This window comes from Microtus ochrogaster, chromosome 5 (genome assembly GCF_000317375.1).
Source record: "Microtus ochrogaster isolate Prairie Vole_2 chromosome 5, MicOch1.0, whole genome shotgun sequence".
Taxonomy (NCBI): domain Eukaryota; kingdom Metazoa; phylum Chordata; class Mammalia; order Rodentia; family Cricetidae; genus Microtus; species Microtus ochrogaster.
Genome location: NC_022012.1, coordinates 21,473,380 through 21,494,307, shown reverse-complemented (window position 1 = coordinate 21,494,307; position 20,928 = coordinate 21,473,380). Strand labels below are relative to the sequence as shown.

Sequence of the window (20,928 nt, the reverse complement as noted above, 5' to 3'; positions counted from 1 at the left end):
AACTCCAACTTTATTCCCTAGTTGTTCAAGAAATGCAAGCTAATATTAACATTGACTCTAGCAAAGCAAAGGACAAAAAACCACAAAGCTAAACAAATAACTTACTAGCTTGGATCATCTCTACTACACTCCCTCAGTCCACGTGGGCAACTTAAAACTGACATGCCAATCTGCGAACGTGAAATAGCTTGGGGAAATGGGGTCAGCTAAAACTAATAGCTGACCAGAGATACTTACGGAGATTCAAGACTCTTCCTACAGTGAGTGATGGAGAGCGGAGGATCTGGAAGGAAAAACAAAAGGAAGAGGCCTGAGCTCACAAACAAAACTGGTAAATTCTACAACCAGGGTGCACAGAGAGGAGAGGCCTGATATGCAGTCACAGCGGAAAGGCTTCGCTTGCCTGGCAGTTCTATGCCCAACTCAGAGGCCCTCTCTCCCTGTAGCCTTGGCCCATCCCTGTTCTCTCCAATACCCTTGCTCTCTTCTTCCCCTTTTTCAAATCAAGCCCTACTGAGCATAGAGGCACATGCCTGTAATCTCAGTGCTTGGTAGACTGAGACAAGACAATCTAGAAATTGAGGCCAGTCTGGGCTCTCTATCAAAATAATAACAATAACAATGATAATAATAACAACAATAATAACAATAACAATGATGATAACAATAATAATAAAGGATGTGAAGTGGGGATGGAGCTGGATTGGTGGGTCCTAAAGGGAATTAGAGGTAGTGGGGGAAGATAATAGAAGTGTGGAATTTTCCAGAAATGAGCAAAAATGTTTTAAAAATCAAATCTAATCCCACTGGCAGCTCTGCCTGCAAGATCCCTGTGTCCCTCTTTCCAGAGGAGAAGCTCCCCAAGTGGTTTGGCTGCCTCCTAGAGGACACCTGACCTCAGTCAGGCACTGAGAGGGGACAAGCGCCTACCTTTCTTCCGCTTGAGCTTGCGCTTCCGCTGCTTGTTGACAAAGCAGGCAGCCAGAGTGCTGAAGAGGATGGCGGCCGCCAGGAAGCAGATGGTGGCCACTATCCCAGCCAACACGGGCCGGGCCAGCCCATCATCGGTCAGGTCCGGCTGTGGGAAGATGTCTGCAAGGAAGGCCAGAAGCACTCGTGGGTCTCATGCTTGCCAGAGTTTTCCCCACCTGCTCTGAGATTTGATCTCTAGAGACTACCCCCGCCCCGCCGCCCCAGTCCGTAGCAGACGAGGCTGGGGCCTGGCTTCCACACCCAGTTCTCACATGAGCCTTTAAAGAGGAGTAATGGGGTCGGCGCAGCAGTGTGGGGAGAGGTAAGGAAGGGGCAGTCTGTGACAGTCAAGTAACTTCCCTGTAGCTTACAAAGAAGAAACGATACCCACACCTCCCCTCCTGAGGATAATCCCCAGTTATACTGTATGGCTGTCACTGTGAGCGCTTCCACGCATGCTCCCAGACCTTCCACGGTAACCCTGCGAGCTACACACAGACTCTCCTTCTCCAAATGAAGACACTGACTGGCAAAGACTGAAGAACTAACTCACTCTGCTATTGGCGGTACCCTAACAGGAGCACAGTTATTCCAATTTCCAACCTTCTCCCATGCCATCTAGAGAATGAAGACACCTTGGGAATACAATTCTAAATCAGAGAGAGGGACTGATAGGATAGAATACAGGCCCATCCATCTTCTAACTCCTTATCGGACAGGCTGGAAGCTGCCTACAGCAAGGACTGCTCTATCTTGGTCATTCAGGCTCCAGAAGCCGACGGGAGCTGTAGAGAAGAGGGGCTCGTTCTCCCTCCCACAGTTAAAGAACAAACCTTATGCAGGATTCACAGGCCAGTTAGTGACCGAGCTGGTCCAGAACTCAGCCCACCGTACTGCACACGTGGGCCATAGGATCAATAACTACCACTCTTAAAGGATACCAAAGGGAAATTTCAAACATTGAGATACGGCTGGCCAGCGTTCACATCCATGTCAACAATGATGGATAAAAAGAATCCACATCACACTGATGGACCATTGGAAAATAGGGGAGCTAACTACAGGGGATGCCGCTGTTGCTGCAGCCTCGTTCCCCCACGTAGGACTGCCTGACTAGGCGTGCTTCCTTACTTTGGGGGACCGGGCACAAGGCTACTGAGTCAGAACAGTTCACAAAACCGAGTGCGCAAAACACTCAAGTCCTCTACTTTGGCTCTGGCTGGAAGCTATTTTTCTATGTTCTTCTCTTCTCTCTCTCTCTCTCTCTCTCTCTCTCTCTCTCTCTCTCTCTCTCTCTCTCTCTCTCTCTCTCTCTGCATTTTTTCCCTGGAGGGGAGCCAAAACAGAAGCAGCTCCGTTTTGCTGCCTATGGGAGATAACTTGAGTTTACACAAACATCCCAGGGTGCCTAATATAGAAGACAAAAAAAAAAAAAATCACACTCTCCCCTTCCCCGTATGCCCTCAGCTTCACTCCTCTCTTCCCATCTGTCCTCACCAGTGCTTTGGTAACTCCAAGAGGCTTCCTACAAGAGCCTTCTGACCAAGACCCTTGCAACCTGGCCCTAGAGATCTCAGTACACTCTGCGCCCAAGGAAATGGTTCCTTGGCTGGCTTACTAAGGAAGAGCCTCTCCCAAACCAAGGACACCACTTCCCTGGCGAGGGTCTGTGCTATGTTTCAGGAACTCTGGAATGGAGAGAAGACATGTGGAAATGGGACCAGTGCCAAGAAAAAAAAAAAAACAAATGGAGAAAATGCTAGGGAGTTGGCTTTATTTAGCCTGAGGAAAAAAAGAAAAACTCTGGGGAGAGGAAGAAAGGAAGGAAAACAATACCAAACAACAATTTTCCAAATAAAACCCACATAATTATAAGGAAGCCTATAATAGGCATCCAACAAACACTTGTTGACCTGCTACGTCTTCCCTCTAATTCACAGTGCCCGCCCCATCACACGCTAAAGCTCAAGAGCAAACAAAGTGTATAGCAAGCGGCGCACGCTGACAGGATGGAATGATTTCCTTCCTCGGCTAGCTTACAGTGTAGCAGCGGCCCAGCTCCACGGTGGGATAAACCATCACGCGTCACGGAATCACAGGTCTGATGGACTTCAGAAATGCTAGGACTCCCAAGCCTACGTCTCTAACCCAGACCGCCCTCCCAGATTAGCTGTTCTACAAAGGACTCTCGTAGGGCCGTAAGGCTTGTGTCCTGGTTGTTGTTAGACAATTTGGGAACCCAAAGTACCTGTGCTGGAGACGCCGGCGATGTTGCTGGGCTCGCTGATCAGATCCTGCATGACAGCCAAAACCCGGAACTCATACCACGTATCCTACAATCCAGGGACAATGCCCAGTCAGCTGCGCGGCTTAGGACCACAGCCACTGACCCTGTGCATGACTTCCATGGAACAGGGTACCCTTGTCCCAGGAAGTGTTTAATGATGACTGTTTGTATCAGTCAATGTTATAGTGTGCCTGTTCCCACCATTCGAGCTACGGACTTTGAGCCACGTACACAAGGCCACCGAAAGACTTTAGAGACAGACGCACAATGAGCTCTCAAACGGCATCATGAATCAATTTCAGTGGCCATTCAGAGCATGCAGGAAAGGGGAAATTGAAGGATGTATGGATGAGATCTCTTCTATCTATGAAGCAACCTTCTTTCTCTCTCAAGAAAAAGATGTTCCTACTTAAAAGATGTCCACAAAAAAAAAAAAGAGTTTCTTCCAGGACTCTGAGTTATTAAAAGAACCCCCCCCCCTTGACCAGCCTAGGAGGCAACTTTTCTAGGGATTCCTTAGCCCACCCTAACTGGAACCCAGGAAACTGAGTTCTGAGATCTGATGATCCCTACTGGCCTCAGCCTGCCTTACCCTAGTTAGGGTCTATAGCTGAGTCAAAGCACCTGTGTAGCACTGGTCCCCAATGCCAAGCTAGCTAGCTCTGGTCTGGGGACCTAATCCAACTGTTGGTGGCAGACTAGGGAGAGTCTAAGACCGCAGATAAGGAGGGTCAGTGTGGGGCTTGACCTTATGCTCCTCAAGTGCGTTACTCAATACTCAGTGGCTTCACAAATAGTCCTAACAACTCCAGAAACTGGGAACAAGGAACAAGAAAGTTAAAGTCCCCACCTGTGACAGATCCTTGGCAAAAAAGTCTCCATCAGTGCCTGGGATGGCATCATCCAGCATCTCCCAGCGTTCCCCGACTCGGAACTCCATGATATAGCGGTCGATGGGGAAGCTGTGGTTGGCAGGTGAGAGCCAGGACAGGAGCACACCCTGCTGGGTCCGGTTGGCTGTGAGGCACCTTGGTGGGGTCACCAGCACCAGGGGTTCTGGAGTTGTAATGGGGAATGCTACAGGAGGAAGAGGAAGAAGAAAGATGATGGCCACAGATCCCCAACCCAGAGTCGAGCGAAAGATGACTTTGGTTCAGAGAGGTGAGAGGGCGTCACCTACAGAAGCCCTCCTGATTCCAGGAAAGGTAAGTCAGGGCTGGTGACCCAGAGCTGTGGCTCTTTTCAGACTAGGACCGCTGCAAGATGACCAAGCAGCGGGCACCATGGAGAAGAGAGAAGAATCTAGTGCAGAGTACAGTCATGTGACATATAACATCTCTGATGGTGGCCCCATGAAATTATGGAGCTAAAAATTCCTATCATCTAGTAAGAGAGTAGACACTGTAAGAGAAAAACAGGTGCCTCCCACATGGGCGGTGCCTCCCACAGGGGCAGTACATCAGTATGAACAAATCTGTGGCACTGCGGGTCACATAACATGTGCAGAATACGTGGCAACAGCAACACCCAGCCATGAGTGTTTATTGTGCATATGCATTTATTATGCCATATATGTCTTTTTAAGACTTATGTATTGGGGCTGGAGATGGCTCAGCGGTTAAGAGCATTGCCTGCTCTTCCAAAGGTCCTGAGTTCAATTCCCAGCAACCACATGGTGGCTCACAACCATCTGTAATGAGGTCTGGTGCCCTCTTCTGGCCTGCAAGCATACACACAGACAGAGCATTGTATACATAATAAATAAATACATATTTTTAAAAAAAGACTTATGTATTTATTATGTATACCGTGTTCTGCCTGCATCTATCCCCGAAGGCCAGAAGAGGGCACCAGATCTCTTTACAGTAAGCCACCATGTGGTTGCTGGGAATTGAACTCAGGACCTCTGAAAGAGCAACCAGTGCTCTGAACCTCTGCGCCATCTCTCCAGGCCCTGTGCTTTATTTCTATGGCTAGGGTGTACTCCAACAACGGAAAAGGTTGCTGGTGACAACAGCCCACCCTGCTCCTGCAGCATCAGCTCTGAGGATCTACAGTTCACTGGATTTCTTGGTTGCATCATTTTGTCTCAGGTCATGCCATCTACACGAAGACCTCACTGCTTAACGACACATTTCTCAGATGTGGTTTCCTCTGATGCTTTTCCTACTATTAAGAGGCACATGGCTTATCTTCTGCTCTCATCCCAAGAACTGATAAGCTCTTCTCACAACACTCGAGTCCTACTTTTGATTCCATCTGGGGCCCTTGAGCTCAAAATGAGGCCCAGGCCAGGCTTGGTGGTGTAAAACTTTAATCCCAGCACTTCGGAGGCAGAGACAGGCAGAGAGCTCTGAGTTCAAGGTCAGCTAGGTACAGAGTGAGTTTCAGGTTAGGTAGGCCTACACGGTGAGACCCTATTAAGAAACAAACAATAAATGACACCCAGAAGAGGAACTTCAGAGTTTGGGGTGAGCATTTTACACCTGCCATCCACGGGGCAGAAAGGGGGCTGGAGACACGACCTCCATCCACCTGAGAAGTGTCTCTTGCCAAGGCTTGTTCTTAGACACCTCCCTGCCCCCAGAAGAAATACAACTGTAGTCAGATAGTGCAGAAGGACTCCCTGTCCCCTTGTAGAACTGCCAAATATTCATACATGGCATTGAACCTCTCCATCCCATCTGAGGGTTCCCATGATGCGGGACCAGAAACCCTACAGAAGAAAACAGCAAATCCTTACTGGGAGATCAAAAGAGCCCATTACAGAGAACCCTCGGTAAGGTACTGGCACACACACCAAGCCCTAATGTTAGTTCTAAGACTATCACTAGCATCAACTTTGTCTAGGACACCTCTGCTAAGAAATAACCCCCATACACACCAGCCCAGGACCTCACCTAAAGTGTTCACAGTGACCACCTCACTGAAGGCGCTGGTTCCCAGCCTGTTCTGGGCCAGGACACTGAACTGGTATGCGGTCTCAGGCTCCAAGCTGTCTACCAGCAACCAGCTGGGGCCCGGTGGCACTGACAAGGACAGCCAGTCGTGGGGCCCAAACTGAGCCCGCTTCATCCTGACCAAAAGAGAGAGAGAAGAGATGGGGGAGAAGGGGTGGGGTGGGTCACACTGGAGAGAATAGCATGCACGCAAGGTCCCCAAGGAAAAGGCAGTGAAAATACAAGCATTCCCAGGTCCAAGGGCAGGAAGAAGGATAACCAAGGTGGGGTTACCTGCCTGGCTCTGGCTATGCCAACTTTCATGGCACCTGGGCACACCCCACTGTGGTACCTCCCCATGAAAAAGGGGTCGTCTGGTGTAAATCATGCTGAGGACACTGGTCAAGTTACCAATTGCACTGTGAGAGAATTCTACTCTCAGAACCACTTTATATATGGGTTCGCTTGATAGAATAGGGATGCTGGATTTGAGGAGGAGCGGCTGGGCGATGCCAAGACTAGAAAAGGAACCTAGACAGCCTTGACTGTTTACCCTACTGGAGAGAGACAAAAGTGGAGCCCAGAGTCATTCAGGATGCTCTGCTAGACCCAGTCCAACTCAGGTCATCTGAGGATAGCCAAGGCATGTAAAAAAAAAAAAAAAAAGGTTTTGCTTTGTGGCAGGCCCAGGATTCCTGAGACTTGACCTTGGAGGACAGAAATCACAGTCAAGGGGAAAGTGACAGAGATGGAGAGAAAAGACTAGGGATGAGGTTTCCCACTCCAAAGCCTCCTCCTCAACACCCAACAGGTAAGGAAACCACCTGCTGCGGATGCAGTTCCAGAACACACCACAGGGAGGAGACATTGTCCAGGATAACTGGCCTACTCCATGCAGCCCTGAGCTGTAATTCACTGATACCCACAGGTTCCTCCCTAGATTTTAAGACTCACTCCTGCTATCAGGTGTGCCCAATAATGTGAGCAGAGGCAAAACACCCATGGAAAGAAAAAGAAAAAGAACCAGCAGGCGTCAAATGACTACAATAGTACCATGATCTGTCAGAAGAAAGCGGGGAATCTCCTCTACCCTGGCAACTGCCCTTCCCTGACAAAGCAAGTGAACAGAATGTGATAAAAGTGGTGCAGATGAGCAGCGCCCTCATACAGAGCGGCGCCATCGGCCACAAAGGGAGCCAGTATCTGCACCCAAATCTGCTACACCAGATGCCACCCTTCCCCAACCCCAATCCAGGCACAGTTCAACCACAGGGATCTCAAAAGTCTGTATATGCATACAGTCTGAGAACGGCTGGGGAGATGGAAGGCCGCCCTCAACCTCAGGCTGCTGAGGGCCCTCTCTGAGGTCTAAATCTGCTTGTTCCTCCTCCCCAGATTCAGACTGAACCAGCCTCCTCCCCAGATTCAGACTGAACCAGGCTGAAGGAGAGGGAAGCGTAAGGTTTGTCTTCCCCACTTGAGAATGTTGTCTGTGATGCTGTGGTTCCCAGCTCAAGACAGGAATGCTAGGAATGAGAAGCCCCAGAGACGTGGAAAAGAAGGGAATGCCGCTCGCTCGCTCGGCTTCTCTTCATATTATCCCATGCCTTGGGTCCTCATCCTGGTCCGTGCATTTGTGAGATCTAGCTACCCCAAGGTTTGGGCAAGGATCTTAAGTCACTGATCTGGTTAATAACAGACATGAAAATGACATGCACAAAATCCTAGAGAGAAAATACAGACAGGAGAGGCAAGGGCAGGGATGGGAGCATATGTTCTCCTGATACCTGGAACCTCTGGGCAAGGAACAACAAAAACTAGACTCTAAACCTCACATACCATTTACAACACTGTCAAGACTAGGAACCTGGGGAAAGACTGAGGTAGGACAGTAAATGAGGGGGCACTGAGGTAGGACAGTAAATGAGGGGGCACTGAGAGTGCCACAGAGAGGGCACGGGGGCGGGGGGATGAGTTAAGCCCAAACCAGCATTCCAACCTCCAGGGTGGTACCATAAGGACTCATTGAGTCCCTTATAGACATCCCTAGCATCCTTAAGAACTCCATCACTGCCTGGCCATCTGCAGAGCTGACAAGTGCAGGTCCTAGCCTCCTTGGGCCCACCGCCAGCCCCAGGGTGGGATGGGATGGGATGGGTTGGGATGGGATGGGGCAGGCTGGGTGCCCTAAGTGGGGAAAGGGAAAGAGAAGCAGAGAGCAAAGCATGCGGGGCTGACTCACAGAGGTCCGTACCAAACTGAGAATGTCTGCTCATAGCCTCCATCATAGCCTGGCTCCCAGGACACATTGGCAGTTGTCATGGAGACCTGGACCCGGACACTGCCTGGGGCGTGGGGACTGGTGCCTGGAGACCAAGGAAGACAGCTCAGACCAAAAGAAGCCACCGAGCCCATTTGCTCATCCCCATCATCTTCTGGTAGGAGATCCAGGGTACCAAGATGCGTCCTAAGAAGTGGCTGCAGCGAAGGCAGGATCCCAGGCCCACCCTGGTCCTGCTGGGGTCAGAGAGAAAAGCCCACCCACTACATAGGCTAGCATCACCAGCAGGAACATGGGCCAGAGGGAAAAACAGAACCCTCCTCATCCTGACCAAATTCCCATGCATCTTGTGAGCTAAAAATCAATCCCTTGGCATCCTGAGAAAACCCAAAAATCACACCCCCTTAATCTCTAGCTACAAAAGACAGCCACATTGCACACAGCAGACAGCAGTGGTCTAGGTACAAGGCCACACCTGCTGGATATGAAGGATGTGACTCCAGGCCAGGTTATGAATAACAAGATGTAGACCATTTTATTCATAGTCTAAACCGACAGGAAAAACTGTATTGGCTTTGGGTGATACTGTGACTGTCAAGTCCCAAGGGACAGGCTACACTTAGGCTGCCATGTCCTGAGCAATCAGAACAAGGAGCACAGTCTCTCCTCGTGCCCCAGGCTGTGGACACAAGCCCTCCCTTCAGGCAGCTCAGTGTCTGGCCAAGGTGCCACATCTGATTGTCACTCTATTCCAGTAACCACATCCCTCCCCTCCCCTCCCCAAGACAGGACAAACATGGATCCTGACCCTGCCTGCCATAGTCCCCTGCGGTCAAGGGTTTCAGTTGTACTCCTTGGTCTGACTTAGGAAAGACGCCTGCAGAGTGATAAAAGTCACCCCAGATGGCCTACTCAACCACGTACCGATGACAGTGAGGTGGGTGCTGGCAGTGATGCTTGTGACCACATTGGTGGCAACACATTCCCACTCCCCATGGTCCTCCTTACTCAGGGCACGGAACTGGAGACTCCCACTGGGCAGGGCGTTGTGCTTGCTTCTGCTGGGCTTCCCTACCTTAGCCAAACAAGGAGCAGGGAAGAGGATGGGAGCAGAGATTCAGGTTAAGGGACGCGAGCTCACAACTCAGGAATCTGAAGAGGATGAAGGTGGTGTCGCGAGCCCTGAGCCCAGTGCCAACATCCCACCACTATCCTCCAATGTTGCCTCCCCTCCTAACATGTGGCCTGTCCACACAGTTCCAAACAGAACTACCACTGGATCTTCCCTGCCTCCCCCACAGTGCAAGAGCTTGAAGGCCCAGGTACCTTCCTCCAGGTGATGACAGGGAAGGGGTCCCCTGCAGCTGCGCAGGGAATGAGCAGCTCCCGGCCGGCCTCCTGCCTGTACTCCCAGCCTGGTAGCACCGTGAAATACGGGGGGTCCTGCGGGGAGCACAGAGACACATGGGAAAGGTTGGCCGAAGGAAAACTGCCCACCACGGGGGGCACGCACCATCCGGGAGACTCACTTTTAGGACAAGCCGTGCAGGGGCAGACTGGCCCATAGTCCCCAGGGTGTTGTAAGGCACACAGGTGTAAGTGCCAAGAGCCTCCTCTGTGGCCTCCTCAATGCGAATAGAGCCATCGTCCATCAAGGTCCACCCCAAGTTCTGCCAGACACAGATAAGAGAGCAGGGGGCCATGGTCAGGACACAGGCACTGAATACCAGCCACTTCCGGGCAGAGTCTGAGCTGGGCTAGAGGAGTATGGGACAGAACAGCAACTGAGCTGAAACTGGCATCCCCTGCGGACGTGGAACATGGCCAAACGCCTGCCAGATCGTTGCTCTTTGTTTGCCTAGACTGAGTAGGACTGGCAAAGGCCCAGAGCCCAGAGGCAGCATCTTTCTTGTCAGAAGGATCCTCCTCATTCTGTGTCCCAACAAGCATCTCCCTCCTACCTTCTCTACCTGCAGTGGCCGGCCATCCTTATTCCACTTCACCACAGTAGCGGGTGGCTCTGCATCCACAGGACAGCGGATATAGCCATGGATTCCCACGGGCACATAAATGACAGGGGGCATGTTGAGGACACGGGCTGGGTCTGTGGTAGGGGTGGTGTGGGAGAAACAATCAAAGCAGAAGGTGAGCACCAGCGCACACTCCCCATTCCTCTGCAAAAGAACCTATACATCTACTACGTCAGACTCTCAACATTCAACACAGGGCTAGGAGCCAGGGCCACCAACAATCCCACTCCAAAGCACTTATAGCCTAGGGGCCACACACAGCAGACAGGAGCAGGCTGCACGCTTCTTTCAGCCGCCTCGCTTACTACGCTTTTAAGAACCGTAGGATGCTCAGGAATGAGTGGAGGCATTCAAAGGTGCATTTTAAATGACCCAGGACTTGGAAGCAGCTCTCACCACAGACTTTAGCCCTGCCCTGCCCTGCCAAGCCAACAATGACTGTGCAGTTCTCCAACTACTTTGTATCCTGAAGTTTCTCACGAGTAAGCAGTTAATTATTTCACATCCTAAACCGAAAGAGCAATGTCAGTTCTAGGTACAATGCTGTCCCAAGCAGAACGGTTGGTATTCGTTCTGCAGGATGTCTAACCTCCCTTGGCCTCAGTAATTTCACTTGACTCTGCAGTTAAAGGTAAAACCCACCATGGCCCCAGGACAGACAGCAAGAGGCCCAGGAGCCCTGTGCTGAGAGGTAAGTGACATCTTCTCATGTCCCCCAGGAGCCCTAGGGCTACAAAGGAGAAAGATCCAGAGCTAGGAAGGCTATGACGAATGAGCTGGTTGGTACCTTTTAAGCATTCTGAGCTCTTCAGAGAAGAGCCTTACATAAATACCAGGCCGAGTTATATATTTAGATGTAGCTTCCTACTTTTGTATGATAGTCCTTTTTTTTTTTTTATTCCTCTAAGGTTTTCAAAGGGTTTATGAATGGGAAATACTCTGAGCACTGCTCTTTAGCAGAAATAAAGATCCTTGTCTCACCCACCTATAAATCTCAACTCCCTGGATTCTCTTTGAAGGGAGGAATGGGGTAAGAAAGGACAAGTGGGAGCGGGTGGGGATGCTGGTGCTGAGGAGAGCCAGGGAAACCAGGATGCCTCAGCAAGAGACGAGCGGCCCACAGCTCCAAGGACGGAGCCTTCATCTTGGTTGGTTTGGCATCCTTCTGAAGGCTGGTTCCTGCTGGCTGTCTCCCTCCTGCATCACTGCTACCTTCCAGTTCATGTGGCACTGCCCACACCCAGCCCAGAGGGAGAGACACATCTGCAAGGTGAAGCAGCCCCTTCCTGTGGTCCGCAGGACTGCATGCTTTTCCTACTACAGGTCTAGGGAGTCCACCCAGTGTCCCGAACTTCCCAACTCATAGCAGTCTGGAACCTGCACCCCAGCAAAGCACAAATCCTGAGGAGGTGTCAGCAGTACAGAGGACTAAGGCCTTTACTCCCACCCTCAAAGTCACCCCACAAAATGAGAAGACACACACCGTGAGGAGTGGGGAGGGACGCGGCAAGTACAATGGTGCTTCACCGCTGTGACCTTGCCTGTTCGACAGCAGACCCTTGCGAGCACCGTGCAGCCATCAAGGGGAGCCTCCCTCTAAATTGTCCTCAGCTTAAAGCCTGACTTAGATCACCAAGTTACATTGTTTATCCCTGCCTCTCCATGTCCTCGGGTGTCTATCATTCTCCCACACCAGCATCCTAAGAATGGAAGTCTGTCACCTATAGCAACAACCTGCAGCCTTTGTTGCCTGAGTGACAGGACCATCCATGAGTCAAAAGGAAGGCATTAATCTCCATTACCCATCTTCCCATCTCACTCTGTCAAATGTCCTGCTTGTCACGGGATAGGAACGCAACCCAAGGCGCCCAAGTATTCGTTCTAGGTGGGATCTAGGGCTCACCCATAAGCCCTCTCTGGGTCTGGCGGAACAGCAGCCCGTTAATTTGAGTCTCATGGTCCCAGAGTAGAGGGACTGGGATAGCCAAGAGGGAGCCAGGTATGGAAGCAGACCCAGTCAGTCCAGGTATAAACCAGTACTCAATAACACAAGGACTACCATTCTGAACAGCAAATGCTCAAAGCTAAGCTTTGTTATCCTTGAACACGGCCTAAGCTTGAATCAGTGAACTGGCTCACACCAAGTGATGACCAGTCCACAGACAACATCTGCCAGTATCAGTTCATTCTATTGGTCTGACTGGCCATGGCCTCCTCTAGAGGAGGACTAGTCCCCCACCACCACCCCCGGGTGTTCTTCTAGTCCTCAGAAACATGCTGGGTCTTCGAGTTCCAATCTCGCTAGTGCAGCTTGCACCTGCTAGAATGCCCAGAACCCTCTCTCCCTCACCCCTACTCACACTGCACAGTCAGGTATGCCGAGGCAGAAGGGGAGCGCCCCAGGCTGTTGCTAGGGACGCAGGTATACTTTCCAGCATCCTCTGGCTTCACTCGGAAGATAATCAGCGTCCCGTCAATCAGGATCCGCACCCTTAGCTTCAGGTCACTGCAAAACAGTGAGGAGCAGGCAAAGAGAAAGAAGAATGTTGGCAGGAAAACAAGCAAGGTAGCAGTGAGTCACTTCACCGCCTCTAGAAGCAGCAAGGGAGCTTTGGGTTCCCAAGCACTGCCAGGGCCCCTCTCTCAAGGCAGTGGTCTGTGGGGGTGTGTGTAAGAGGGTTGGAGCAGGGTACTACTCACTTCTGGAAGTACACATTCTCATCCTGCCAGTACCACGTGTAGGTGAGGTTGCCAGGATACGCCTCTGCCCTGCAGGTAAGCAGAGCATCCTGGGAGATGTTGACGGTGATGTTCTCAGGAGGGGAAACAATGAAGGGAGGCCCTGGGGAGAACAGGGAATAAACATCACCTCTCCTGATTTGGAAGGCTACCATGCCAGGCTTTCCAGAAAGCTCTGGGATGCTCAAGATGGGGTGTCCAGGTAGCAGAGCCCAGGCAGTCATCATGGCGATACTTCCAGCTGCTGTGAAGCTCAGGCACCCTTCAGTAGCACATCTGCAATGACCCCATGGTTTGCAGAGCAGCCATTTATAACCCTCATTCACCTTTCCTGCCCAACTCCAACAGAGCTCAAGTCAGAAAGCACAAAGCCGGCTAAAGTAGCAGAACCTTGTACTGTTATCCAGTAGGAGGTTCAGGCCACTGAGGCAAGGACTCTGGGGAGCAAAGAAGCAAAATCCAGCAAGCCTTAGGACTAGGAAGCCAGACCTCAGCAGAGCTAGGCTTTGACCCTCCCGTGGGATATAGGCTGCTTCCCACCATTTGCCTCGGGCCCTGCTCAGTCATCAGAAGCCAAAGGAGAGAATGTCATCACAGTTGTCCTTCCAAGCAGACACAACTACCCTTACCTGCCACTGTCACTCCAGCACACAGAGACCCCTACCTGACACCTTTCCCACCCTGGCAATGAATGCTCAGCCCCCTTTAGGGCACTCGGGGGCCAGACAGTCAGAAGCCAGCTTTACCCAAAGTCCCTGATGTTGCTTAAATATCAGATACTTGGATTATTGTCCTGTCTTTACATACTGATGCTGTCTCTGATGGATAGATGACCCTGAGGGGGACAGGTCTCCTCTCTGAGGAAGGTGGAAACATGGCAGGAATGTGCTCTCAACAGGAAATCAGAAACGGCTCAGCACGATCCCTGTCTCTCTGCCACACCATTTCCCAGCTGACCAGGGTAGGAGTCAGGGTAAGAGATACATGTGAGACAGATCCCACCCACCCAACTCCTCTAGCACCCCCAGCTGGGCAGGCTGGGCCCTGAGAAAACGTTCTCCACGGTTCGGCAGGCCTGGAAGGCTCCTACAGAGATCCAGCAATAAAGAGACTGAAAAAATCTCCCTACCTTGAACAAGCAGATGAGTTGTGTGCACAGCCTCACCCTGGATGCTGTATGCTCGGCAGGTATAGGCTCCTCTGTCTTCCCGACTGACCGATGTCACCGTCAGGCTGCCGTCACTCACCTGGGGGCACAGAACTCAACATCAACCTGTGGGCCTCAGGGGCTTGTCTCTTAAGCAAAGAGATGAGCTCTGAGAAGTTGGGAATGGCCTCAGGGACTCATTTACAGGGGAAAGGAGGCCAAGGGCCTCCCTGTTCACCTCCCTGCAAAAGGCAGCAGAACGCTTGCAGTCAAGTCAGGGCATTAGGTTGCCTGCCTCCACCCTGGGCCTGTACACGCAGCATCAGTGGTCAGCTGCCTTAGATGGGAGACAGGTAAGGAGAGAGGATGAGGAAGAGTGGTTGTGGTACCCAGGTGAGAGCTGCACTCACCTGGTACTTTCCACTAGCACCGAGGAGGGTCCCTTCCTTGAGCCAGGTGACAATGGGCTTAGGGTTCCCAAAAGCAGTGCAAGTCATGGTAATACTTCCACCTTCCTTGGCCTCAATGTACTGGGGGGGTGTTTCTGTAAAGGTGGGGGGGGCTGCAAAGAACACCAGGAAAGTGAGAGACGGACTCCATCCACCTGTGCAGAACTCTGCAGTATTGCAAGGACAAAGGAACAAAAACAGAGCGCAGAAACTTGTACCCAATGTAATATATCACGGGGGGTGGGGGGGAGGCGGCTAGGACCTACAGATTATGTGAAGTTATCCTTCCCCCGTGCTCTCAAAGTATGATTAACTCTCCACTCTGTTTGGATTATCGGCTTTTAAGAGACTCATCACCCTTTGTCTGAGCTGCTTGCAGAGACAATCTGGTCAACTTTGACCTACTCTCGGTCTGGCTCTCTCCAAATTCTACACTCATCTGGCTGAACTTAGTTACTTAGAACATTTACAGACATGTATGGTTGGGAGGCCGCTGTGCTCAGGGCTCGAAACATACAAGACTGAAAACTCTCCCACCTCCCTTCAGGATTAGCACGCTGCTCAGGGTCTCCCACTCCCTGTATCCCAGTTCCACTAAGCCCATTCACTTGCAGGATATTTCTTGACTGAGTCCCATCAAGGCCTACTACAGGTCCCAGGCTAAGGATGCTCAGTCTTGCTTATACCTCATTCCACAGAGGGAAAATCCCCCACCTGCCTGCCTCCTCCTGGGCTCCTGTGGATAAAGGTGAGCAGTGAATTCCCACAGGCTACTACCTTCTTAATTCTCCCCTGATTACACGAGGTTATCCTCTTCCATGCACTGAAGGTATGATTAACACTCCATCCTGTTTGGATAATCGGCTTTTAAGAAACTCAGCATCCTTTGCCTGAGCTGCTTGCAGAGACAATCTGGTCAACTTGGACCCCTCGGACTACTGGTTCCATGTTCTCCCCCAAATAACTCTTCTGAATACTAGCACCAAATCCAACAATACTAGGATAGGCCATCCTGGGTTCCTCTCAAGGGTCCAAGTTCAAGTACTAGCCTGCCCTATAATCTCAGGTAGGTTCCTCGGACTCTCTGGGCTTTCTCTAAATCTTCTCCCCTCTAGAATTGATGCAGGTAATAAAAAAAGAAAAGGTTTCTAAAAGATCTTGTGTAAAATGCTAACAAATGCTTACAGCAAACTCTGATTGCGCTGCCATCACCACTGCCATTATCACCCCTGGGAGCCTTGGACTGCAGACTAAGGAAGAGCTTCAGAAAGGCTCCTTCCCCCTCCACACAGCCATGCTCTAAGAGTCAGTCAGAGAGTGCTGGCATTGGGTCCTGCCTGCACCAGCAGCATCTCCTGGACACGTTCTCCTGCTGACTCTAGCAGCCTTGGCTTTCTGGGTCTCCTCTGCAGCAAGAACTTCCAAACTCAAGATCCATCCATTTGCAGAGCTCTCACGTGAACTGGAACCCTATATCCAGATCCCATTCCATTGATTTATGTGAGCAGGTGCCTCTTCCTAGCGCCACTGAATACTCAAATTTCCTGTCCCTCCTGGATGTGAGGTACTCCACCAACACAAATGCAAGCTCATACATCCTCTTGGGAGCAAGACCAAGCAGGGCCACCTTGGCCTCTCATCTCCAACACCTATAGCTGGGTGGGTACAACCAACATTTGGAACTGTACAGTGAATCAAGAAATGCATTTCATCACATAAAACACAGACCCTCGAGAAATGCAGGGCTCAGCCATGTGTAGAAAGATACTAGCAGTGATGGTGACAAGCCTTCCCAAATCGCTGTAAAGGCGTTCTGGGACTCCAGCCTCCAGGCCCTGCGAATTGTACACTCATCCTAGAGCCTGCATCCACCCACCCTGCCTCCAGAATTCAGTTAACTCAACCACAGCCTCTATTACCTCTGGTGTCAAGCTTAAAAGAAAAGATAATAAATTAAATTATGTCCTGAAGTGACAAATTAATTACTAATTACATAATTACTTTATTATTTAGGTGCTAATCAGGAAAGTACTTTGAACAATTTCAAGTTTTCAGGAAAATAATGGTTTGACTCTCAATGATTTACTGAATTAGGTGTTAGCTTGCCAGCTGCACTTCCAGGCTCGATTCCTCTTGCAAGCGCCCTCTAATTAAAGTGCAGGTTGGAAATAAGCTGGCCTCTCCTTCGAGCCACACACCAGCCCTATCGCGAGACTCGGCCTGGGCTTTGGAGGTATTTTACGTGTGATAAAGGAATAATTGGGATTGTTTTCACCCAAACCGTCTTCAGAGAAAACGCAGGAGGTGAATGAAGCAATAACTCGTATTTTCGTCCTGGCCTCTCTTGTCTCCAAAGGTACCCCATCACAAAACGCCTGACACTACCTATACATTCTGCTCTGGATACAAAAAAAAAGGCTGGCCTTGCTTCTGTCTGTTGAGAATGGAAATATTTACACAGAAAGCAATTTTGGAAGAGAGGAAATGTTGGCCTGGGTGGGAACTCTCTTTCATGTAGGGTGCTGCTCTGTTTTGCACCTTTCCGGCCGGCTGCTGGGTGACAGCGAACTGCACGCAAAGGCTGGTTATCAAGCACAGAGCAGGTGGTAGCTCTGCTTCAGGGCTCTGCCCAGCACTTGCATGTCCACAGCCTGCCTGTACCCCCTTCCTGAGGTGCTCCCCTCCTTTGGGCTCCCAAAGGCCCAAAAGATCCTATAGGAAAGGACCCTTCCCATCTCATCCCCTGCTCTTGTCTAAGCTTCTCCCTGGCCAGGTTTCTGAGAGGTCATGTCCTCAGAGAGGCTCATCCTCCTTTGTGCTCCCGAAGGCACAAGGCCATCATTTCTTGACATGACTGGAAGCCTTAACCACCAGGATTGGGTCATGTCCCCTGCCTGACTCCCAGAGCCCGCCACAGTGAAGACATTGGGAAATATGTCTTGAGTGGATAATTTTTGGTAGATTCACAAGGACTTTTGAAGGACCAAAGTCCTCGGTGTTTTGTAGCCAGCTGTCCCTGCCACTAGTGCTTTGATCTGCTTGCCCTTCCCCCACTGTGTAAAACGTAGCTTCTGTCTTGCTCATAACTGTCCTCAGATTAGTGTTCAAGACACAATCTCACACAGCAGTCCACTGAACCCTGCAGCATCCTGCAAACAGACTCTGAGGAAATTGAGACTAAGAGGGGTGACTTAACTGGTCCCAGTGACTTAATATGCCATGGGTTCAAGACATAAGCTGCATCTTTGGCAGGTCTTGGCCCACATCTATTCCACTCTGAGACATTAGCAATGCAGGAGTAATCAACTCATACAAACGAAGACAATATGCAATAGAATGTAAGTTCCCAAGAACTCTGCCTTCTTGAGCATGAGTCTTGGCTACATAGCTGGGGTCTGGGTTCCCAGAATAAACACTACCAATCAGGATGATGTGAGAGCTAGGCCACACCTCAAGGTGGTTTCAGGCAATAGGAAAAGTAACAGGAAAAAGAAAAGAAAAGAAAAGATGTGAAGATGATGCAGGGCTTCCTGACTTGGTGCTCGGCCATGAAAGCCTTGAGCGGCCGATCTCACTTCTGAGTTAGGATCTGCTTGGGTTCCTGGTGAAAGGAGAGTGCCCTGGGCATAGCACAACTGACTCCACTGACCACGTGAAAGCTGACTGTTGCTGTAGCAAATCTACACAAGGCTTAAAAATCTGCCTTCAAAAGTGGGAACCAACAACACCTAGTGACGGCCCTGCCTCTGACCTCGGATCACCAACTTTGAAATGTCCTGCATTATAGGCCAACACTCCTGTTAAAATCGTCTCCTCTGGGGCTGAGAACATAACTCTGGCAAAGCACATGCCTGGCCTGCACAAGGCCCTGGCTTTGATTTCCAACACTGGGGAAAAAAAATATTTATCTCTTAGAAAAAAAACACTAAAATACTCTGTTCTCTGCAGATTCTGGACAGTTTCCCAATCCTGGAAACCCTACCAGAAAGGGGAGACAGAACCATTCTTCAAGGCAGAACCATCTCGAGAGAAATTTCTAATTGAGGAGCATCAATTCTGAGGGCCACGGCATCGATAATCCCAGATTTACCCCAGATGTGACACATCTCAGCGTGTCTGCCATGAAAACCTCAACCTCTAGAGAGACCTTAACACTCAGCCCCGCAGACCATCGCCACTGCGGACCCAGGACGCCCCAGCCTAGGCCAACCCTGGAGCTCGGCAAGCTCCCCCAGGCCTCCTTGCCCCCGTCAGGCACTTGAAAAGCATCTGTGCACAGCACAATCCATTTAACATGAGCTATAAATAACCGACAGGCATTAAAACAGTTCTTCCCGGGATTCTCACATTTTATTAGCTGGTAAACCCTGTTCGAGCAGGAAATGGGTCTGGGTTTATTCAACGTTATTTGCCCGTCACCTGATGCAAGGCTAGGGACATAATAGACCCTTGATACTTAGTACCCAAATAAATGCACTTAGCAAGCTTGCACTGAGCAACCTGGAAAGAGCCACGCTGAGACCCAGGGATCCCCACCTGAGAAAAGGCATTCCCTGGGCTAGCAGAGTCATCCGCGGCCGAGAAATGACACCAACACTGATGGATGCAAACCCCATGGTGCCCAGAAGCAGATTCAAGCCTTCCTAGGAGGGACTCTGATGTCACCCTGCACATACGGTACCTGCTGCTTCCAGGCATGCTACTGACCCATGAATTCCAGGAACATATCTAAGGGGTGTAAAGAAGATATGAACCAAGATCTTATGGGGTCAGGGCTTATTAGGGCTCTCTTAGTAGAGGCATTTCCTCCAGAGTAGGCCCCAGAGGCCATCTTCCTTGGCCAGTCCCAGGAAATAGATACGCACCATTAATGGTGAGGTGGACCCAGCTGCCGTTGTGGAATGTGTCATACTGCTGGTCCAGCATGAGGACTTTGCATTCGTACCAGCCCTGGTCCTCCGAGCGCACCTGCTCCAGCCGCAGAGATGCTTTGTCGTGAAGACTGGCCCGGCCTGGGGGGGACATAGTGAAGAAAGCCCAGTGAGCCATGAGGGTGAGCCATCAGCTCTCCCACTCCCCCCACAAAAGGCAAAGGGACCTTCATAACCTTCAGACCACTTCCCACGGCAGTGTCCCAAAATGGCAGTCGGCAGCTACCATAGACAACAGGAGACGAAAACAAAGACAAACCTGCCCTGACTGGGAACCACTGTCCCTCCCACAATGACCCTGTGTCAGCCTACAAAGGCAGCTTGCTGGGTACCCATTCTTTTGGAGACCTTGGACAAAGGAAAGGCTTGATGGAGGCAGAGATGAGAAGAGAAAGATAGAGAAAAAAAGGATAGACTGGGATAGCCCAGCAGGACCCACAATATCTTTGTCCCAGCTAGGTGCTCAGGACTTATCTGACCCAGCTTCCTTCTGTCTGGCTTCCCTGAAGAGGCAGAAGGGAGGGCAGACCAGGGCCAGATGTTGGGGTCCCTGCCACTCCTGCTACCAGTACCAAGATGATATATGCCCCCCCAGACTAGCCTAGAAGGGGCAGGCAAAGCAAGGGTTGACAGTTCTTCCTTAGAAACCTCTGTGACAACAGGGCATAGCAGAGTCCCTACCTAAACTGCAGTGGACAAAGAAACGCAGGGGCCCCTCTTCCCCCACCTTTCACTCCAGCCCACATTCATTCAAACCAAAATCACGGCTTCCTCTGCTTGCCTCTCTGCCTCAGAGTCAAACCTTCCTGGCGGGATCTCTGATGCCATTCTGCCTAAAAAGACTATCAAAGTTAACCTTGGTCAGAAGGAGGGTGGGGAACATAGTCTCAGAAGAAAGCCAGACAGCAAAGGGCCTGGCATGGTGATTCAGGCCTGTAATTCAAGAGGCTAAAACAAGAGGATTGTGAGCTAGAAGCCGGAATGGGCAACTTAGTGAGACCCTGACTCACAGAGACTCGGGCAGAGTTCAAGGGTATCATGCTTGCATGGAAAGTGCAGGGCTTTGAGTTTCATTGCCAGCAGCAAAGGAAGACATGAAGGGAGGGAAGGTGGGAGGGAGGAAAATAGGGAGGAAGGAAAGGAGGGGAGAAGA

At 50.7% G+C, this 20,928-nt stretch overlaps 1 protein-coding gene across 5 annotated transcripts in view; it reads right to left on the bottom strand.

Moving 5' to 3' along the window:
* The window catches only part of Igsf9b (immunoglobulin superfamily member 9B), a 57,265-nt gene that overhangs the window by 24,693 nt on the left and 11,644 nt on the right, over positions 1-20,928 (bottom strand). For 4 of the 5 annotated variants that reach the window (XM_026779452.1, XM_026779453.1, XM_026779455.1 and 1 more), the window contains exons 3-17: positions 19,710-19,856; positions 14,806-14,957; positions 14,378-14,495; positions 13,210-13,351; positions 12,870-13,015; positions 10,441-10,583; positions 10,009-10,149; positions 9,806-9,922; positions 9,404-9,554; positions 8,441-8,564; positions 6,160-6,335; positions 4,110-4,336; positions 3,221-3,305; positions 931-1,092; positions 238-283 (exon numbers count right to left, since the gene is read on the bottom strand). In XM_026779452.1, the coding sequence (XP_026635253.1) occupies positions 238-283; positions 931-1,092; positions 3,221-3,305; positions 4,110-4,336; positions 6,160-6,335; positions 8,441-8,564; positions 9,404-9,554; positions 9,806-9,922; positions 10,009-10,149; positions 10,441-10,583; positions 12,870-13,015; positions 13,210-13,351; positions 14,378-14,495; positions 14,806-14,957; positions 19,710-19,856 (2,077 nt within the window). The remainder of the gene's footprint in view (positions 1-237; positions 284-930; positions 1,093-3,220; positions 3,306-4,109; positions 4,337-6,159; positions 6,336-8,440; positions 8,565-9,403; positions 9,555-9,805; positions 9,923-10,008; positions 10,150-10,440; positions 10,584-12,869; positions 13,016-13,209; positions 13,352-14,377; positions 14,496-14,805; positions 14,958-19,709; positions 19,857-20,928) is intronic. The other variant, XM_005346975.2, reaches the window with a different exon arrangement.